The 6562-nt window shown below is 46.1% G+C and overlaps 1 protein-coding gene across 3 annotated transcripts in view; it reads left to right on the top strand.

The window, feature by feature from the left end:
• Positions 1-3066, top strand: part of CLSPN (claspin) — a 28043-nt gene extending 24977 nt beyond the window's left edge. For 2 of the 3 annotated variants that reach the window (XM_037061447.1, XM_037061446.1), the window contains exons 20-25: positions 77-198; positions 645-772; positions 1106-1211; positions 1793-1875; positions 2128-2289; positions 2620-3066. In XM_037061447.1, coding sequence (XP_036917342.1) covers positions 77-198; positions 645-772; positions 1106-1211; positions 1793-1875; positions 2128-2289; positions 2620-2730 — 712 coding nt within the window. In that variant the 3' untranslated portion in view covers positions 2731-3066. Of the gene's footprint in view, positions 1-76; positions 199-644; positions 773-1105; positions 1212-1792; positions 1876-2109; positions 2290-2619 lie in introns of all 3 variants that reach the window. The other variant, XM_037061445.1, reaches the window with a different exon arrangement.
• The last annotated feature ends 3496 nt before the right edge of the window (positions 3067-6562 follow it).

Genomic DNA, 6562 nt, shown 5'->3' on the forward strand with positions numbered 1-6562 from the left:
TAATGGGGTGTATGTTCCTGTGGCCACTAAACCAGCGAGAGTCGGCCTCGATCTGAATGCCGTGCTTCTGTTGTAGGAAAACGATGTTGGATGATGATAAGCGACAGCTGCGTTTATACCAAGAGAGGTACCTTGCTGATGGGGATCTGCACAGTGATGGTCCCGGACGAACGAGGAAATTCCGATGGAAAAACATAGGTATCTTGGTCGTTGCCTGCCTGCCTGCCTTCCTTCCTTCCTTCCTTCCTTCCTTCCTTCCTTCCTTCCTTCCTTTTCTTTCAATTTTACTTATTTATAGTGAAAGGGGGAGGGAGGGAGAAAGAGAAGAAGAGAAGCATTGATAAGTTGTCTCTGGCACACCTCCACTGTCAAGCTGGTGACCCTTCCCTCTGTGGAATAACACCCAACCCACCAAGCCATGCTGGTCACCTTTAGAAGCAAATGATATAATGTGCATGTTTGTCCAGTTTAAAATAACCAGTGGAAATCAAAACCATAGCAGGCTGTTACGGAGGACCTGCTTGTAACCATTATTTTCTATTAGTGGATGAGAAAAGTTTGGGTCAGTATAAGGTAAGTGATAAAAGAGTTCATTCGCATCTGTGCAGCTGCAGAATGCTGATAGTCGGAACTCTTTGCTTTAGATGACGCTTCCCAGATGGACTTGTTCCACAGAGACTCTGATGATGAACAGATCGAGGAACAGCTTGACGAGTCTGAAGCCAGATGGAGGAAGGAGCGAATCCAGCGAGAGCAGTGGCTTCGGGACCAGGTGGGAAGTTCGAGAGAAGTTCATTTCTTTTGACACTGGTGTCAGAGGAGAGGACCTAGACACCTGTCTCGTCACAGTGGTTTCCAAAGCTTGGGCAACATACTGCTGTTCCTTTTAATCTTTGAATTTTCTTTTGTGCTTTGAGAAGGTTTACCATGGGCATTTCTTCATATTTGTCCAAAATCAGTTTTTCTTTCTTCTTTTTTTTTTAACTAGAGCAATAAAGGGGTACAAAAAGGAAACAAATGATATCCCAGGTACCTTAGCTTCACAGTCCAGGCTGTACCACCTACTTTGGGGCTTCTTTTGATGCTGTCTGATTTTTATTTTCAGGCACAGCAGGGGAAAATGGTAACTGAAGAAGAAGAAGAAATTGGGGAAGACAGTCAGTTTATGATGCTCGCCAAGAAAGTTACAGCCAAAGCCCTGCAGAAAAATGGTGAGCTCTTGGTCCTGCTCAGGGTCTGGTTCCCTAGATTATTAGTGCTGGAGCCTCGGAGGTGACTCCACCCTTCGGGGGCTGTTGCGGCTGAGTCACAGGCCTGTGTCTAATATTACCTTAAAGAGGTGTGGAGAGACGTTGTTCTTGGAACAGAGTCTCTTGGGCTGTGGGAGTTGTACTTCCGAGCACGGGTGGCTGGCTTTGCTGTATGTTCTAAGACAGTTCAAAGGAGTGCATTCTGGATTTTTTATTTAGTTGCCCAGGATTAAATACCTAAGTGCTAGAGCTGGAATTTGAACCTAGATGAAGCTACCTCCAGAGCTGAGGCTCTGAAACACTACTCCACACTCATACCATTCTTAGTTTTTCTTATTGCTGTTAACGACGGGTCAGGGAGTTCAACTTGGTTTCAGTTGTCTTGCAGCCACTTGCTGTGGTTTCAAGTTACCACACAAAATAAGCAGAGTTCCCATGGCTTTAGTTTATTGGCTTAATTAAAGGCTTCTCACCTTGTTTAGATTTAAAAGTATCCTACCCAGTTTTGCCCAGAACAAGCCTCTGTCTTTTTTCCTTTTTAGCTAGTCATGCTGTGGTCATTCAAGAATCAGTGTCTTTACTCAGAAATCCTTTTGAAGCCATCAGACCAGGAGGTACCCACCAGGTTGGTCGCAGACGTTGTTAGCCTGACATCGTGACCTGCTGGGTTATAGAAGCCCAGTCAAGCTAAGGGCATACTCTCACTAGGGGAGGGAGGTGGCTGTAGGAAACGGAAGTGGGTGGCAAAGGACCCTGCTGTTTCTCTTCTACTGAGCGGGCTGGGATGTGTCCCCTCAGCAACGGGGGCTGGGGGGCGGGGGGCAGGATTCTTTCTTTGGCCCTTGGACTCTGTCACCAGTGCCTCTTCCTTCCTCAGCCCAAGACAGGCTCGCTGCTAAACCAGCCCAAAGCTGTACTTCAGAAACTGGCTGCGCTCTCTGACCTCAACCCCAGTGCTCCCCGAAATTCAAGAAACTTTGTCTTCCATACACTTTCTCCTGTCAAGGCTGAGGCAGCAAAGGAATCGACTAAGCCTCAGGTAGGGGATTTGAGAACTGATTTGATGGCTTTGCAGAGCAGTATTTATTATTTACTTATTTATTTATTTATTTATTTATTTAAAGAATATGAATTTCCGGCTTAAAGGCTTCTGCTGGGGTGTTAATCTTGTAGTCCTCAGCAAGGTGCAAGGGGATTGCTACCCCCAGTAGGCGGTCAGTTTTGACACTTGCCTGGAAAGTTTCTATTTCTTTGCTTTTTTTCTCTTGTTAATCGTCTGTGACTTAACTTTGAGCTGCTGAAGAGCTAATTGAAAGTGAGCACTTGTGTGAGGGTGTGAAGCTGGCCTGACTCTCTCTCTGCTCTCTAGGTGAGGAGAAAGGGTCCATCCTTCATGAGAACTCCTTCGCCTAAGCGCCTCAAAACTGGTGATAGCACTTCAGGATTGAAGCAAAGCATCTTCAAGTTCTTAGAAAGCTAACTCCATCGGGGTGCCAGCACCTACTTTGAGAACTTCGTGGCATTGAAGCTGGGATTGAAGCTCACATAGATGATTCTTCCCATCCTTTGTAATCAATGCCTTAAGATTGCCAACAGAGATCCAGTTCTTTGCACTTCCTGGCTCTGGACCTCTCTTTTCTTTCCTAGTATTATTCCCTAGGTTGGCCACTAACCTTAACTCTGCAGTATTTTCAACACTGACTCATGGGACGCTTGGGTGAAGATTTCCTTCCTTCATGAAATACTTGATATTTTATCCTAACAGCTTGTTGGGTTTATAACTCTTCGTGAAAGCAGTGGTTGGAGGAGGGGGAGAGGGAGGAGGAAAAACTTGGCATTTCAGAAACTTACAGAAAGCAGTGGACGTCAATACCAGCGTGACTCCTTCACACCCCTCGGATCAGTACCAGGGAGACCAGGACTCTGTGAAAGACGTACCTTAGACTAGAGGACCCAGGAACCAAACAGTTGGGCTGTTTATTAGTCTTGCCCTTTCCATTTTCCTGTATTCCTCTTCCTGAAACAACCTCCAAGGGTCCAGTTAACTTTTGCTTCCTTTATAAGGATTCACACTGGTACCCGAGTTAGAAAGACCTTGGTCCCAATTTTCTGGTGTATGAGGACGCAGATAAAGGGTTATACCCAGTGTCTGTCCACATGACATAGCCCATGGGATGAGACCCCTCTCCTGGGACCAGATTCTCAATTTGAAACACTGTTGCTCAAGGGTCTCCCTTCTCCTGATGAAAAGAAATGTAACCATGATTTATTGCCTTCAAGTGGGTGGAGTGCACTGACCCAATGAGGCAGAGGGCAACTTAATACTTCATTACTTACTTTGAAGGAAGACCACCATGGAGTGTAATCGAAACATTGTTAAGAGAATTGCCCCTACACTACCGAGAGGCACTTGCGTGTCAGACAGGTGTTCCTCAGGACTGCGCACCAGTGCGGCTGTGGGTAGAACGCCCGTGTGAATGGTGTGGTTTCAGTGTCAGGGGCCGGACTTGGGAAGGTGGGCGAATTGTGCCAATTTTTTATTGACAGGCGGGGAACACGTGGTTTTCCCCAGTTGTTTCTAATACACAGATGCTGACTTTGACAGACTTTATATTTGTATATTTGTAATCTTGTAATGGGGAAAATGTACATGAAGATGTTTTAACCTGTATGTAGGTTTTCAATAAATCTCAGCGCCTTGAAGGCAGGAATTTCTGTCCAGATCGAGTGCTCATTTTCAGGTCAGTGCCTGTCTAATGTTGAGGAACATCTTGTTTTCAGGGTGTCCCTGCGGGAAGCCCTCGGGGGCTGGAGTGAGAGGCTGCTGCGTTTGTCCCTCACTGGGCTCTCAACTTCGGGGAGCTTATTGGGGCATTGGCGAGTTAGCTTGCAGAGTGGTTTGGGTTCGGTGCGGGGGAGGAGAGCTTACGTAAATGGTACCTCTTTTTACAGCCCTTCGGCAGCCACAGGCTCAAGATGAGTTATTGCCCCTTTCAGATCTTCCGTTTATATCTATAAAATGAGGGTGGTAATTCATGCTTGTCTGTGTTGTTGTGAAGCGTAAGTTGGAAAGTGGATGTGAGTGCATTATGTCAATGGCCAGTGTCCACTGCAGCGTGTTTTCTAGACCACGTCCTAAAGGGCCGTTGTCTCCTAGGATTCTCCAACTTAACATCCTTAAAAATGTGATTTCCCCCCTAAAAACCCGCTCTGCCTCCTGCGTTTCCTGTTTCATCCACATAGCCACTCAGGCTGCAAACCTGAAGGCCATTTTTTTTTTCATTTCATGTTACTTCTTCAGATCTGAATTGAAAAGATTTTCTTTCGTTGTTGTTGAGGTATAAGATTATATTAGTTTCTCAGGTGTACAACATAATGCTTTTGTAAGTGAGCAAACTGTCCATGTTTGGGAGCCTGTCCATGTGTTACCTTGATACATGACCGAACCACTAGTGTTGAAGCAAACAGGTTTTTATTAACAGGATTTGAACTGCTGGGGGAGGGGGGCTGGGAGCACTAAACTGCCCGGGAGACACACTATAAACACAAAACAAAGCCAGGCTTATGCAGAGCAGGTGATGGAAAAGTTAGAAGACTTTAGGCCAGAAAAGTCTGTGGCCCCAGATGGTCCCCATCTAAGGAGCACTGTGCACAGGGTGACAAGTGACGCGGGGAAGCCGGTGGCCGACGTGGGAGTCATCTCTGCGAACCGAGGACACACAGGGGGCGGATTCTGGATGGAATGCTACACCTGTCTTCTCAATAATGCAGCTCTGCTCCGTCTGTCATCGGGGCTTCTTGATAAGCTCCGCAGACATACCAGTGCAGCTTTCAGAGGACATGTTAAACCCATCTTGGAGGGAGAAATCTTAGAATCTTGTGATACAGGAAATGGTTGAGGGTCTCAAAGCAGATTGGAATAGAACCAAGATGTTCTGGGAGCCCTCTTGAAGTGAATATGGTATGGGGTTTGTTTTTTATTTTTATTAAAACCGATCCCTGTTTAAATTTGACTTAGGAATTAAACATTTAAAAGCGCTTGCTATGTGTGGGACAGTGTGCAAGGCAATGAGGATGATGCAGACTAGTTCTGCATGAAGGGNCCGGGAGACACACTATAAACGCAAAACAAAACCAGGCTTATGCAGAGCAGGTGATGGAAAAGTTAGAAGACTTTAGGCCAGAAAAGTCTGCGGCCCCAGATGGTCCCCATCTAAGGAGCACTGTGCACAGGGTGACAAGTGACGCGGGGAAGCCGGTGGCCGACATGTGGGAGTCATCTCTGCGAACCGAGGACACACAGGGGGCGGATTCTGGATGGAATGCTACACCTGTCTTCTCAATAATGCAGCTCTGCTCCATCTGTCATCGGGGCTTCTTGATAAGCTCCGCAGACATACCACTGCAGCTTTCAGAGGACATGTTAAACCCATCTTGGAGGGAGAAATCTTAGAATCTTGTGATACAGGAAATGGTTGAGGGTCTCAAAGCAGATTGGAACAGAACCAAGATGTTCTGGGAGCCCTCTTGAAGTGAATATGGTATGGGGTTTGTTTTTTATTTTTATTAAAACCGATCCCTGTTTAAATTTGACTTAGGAATTAAACATTTAAAAGCGCTTGCTATGTGTGGGACAGTGTGCAAGGCAATGAGGATGATGCAGACTAGTTCTGCATGAAGGGAATGTGTACTTAAGGGATAGAAAGCCATCCATTCATAAATTGCAAAACTGTAAGCACTGGTATAAGTGACTGTTCAGTGAGCATAGGAGAGGAGTTAATTTTGGTGGAATAATTGTGGGAAGCCTCATGGGAGAAATGGCGATCGAATAGTTCACTGGATTTTCATAGAAGCACAAGGAATACAGACCAAAGGAATAGCTGAAGGGAATGTACATGTATGCAAAAGCTTGTGACAGACTTATAAGTTAGCAAATTGTCTGGGATCAGCAAGTAGTCTGGAGCGGCTACTGGAGTAGAGAGCCTTTGCGTGTGGCTGCACGTGGATGAGTGTGAAGACTGGGAGACCAGAGTGATTGTGGGAGGTTGGAAGATTAGCCTAGGGGATGGGTTATGAAGACCTTGGAACTAAAAATGTACGTTTGTTTTCTAGTCTACAGAAAATGGGGCAGGGATGGGGACCAGGTGGCGAATGTGAACACAGTAATGCTGGTGGAAATGTGGTCAGTGGTGTAAGGATGGGGGGGCAGACAGCAGTGGAATGATGGTCATAATGAATCACCTGAATGATGAGGCCTGAAAGAAGACGAAGTTGGATATTTCACACATAGGCTCTCTTGTACCTCTGATTAA

The sequence above is a fragment of the Sturnira hondurensis genome, unplaced genomic scaffold (assembly GCF_014824575.4).
Source record: "Sturnira hondurensis isolate 20B ecotype Veracruz unplaced genomic scaffold, ASM1482457v3 Scaffold0013381, whole genome shotgun sequence".
Taxonomy (NCBI): domain Eukaryota; kingdom Metazoa; phylum Chordata; class Mammalia; order Chiroptera; family Phyllostomidae; genus Sturnira; species Sturnira hondurensis.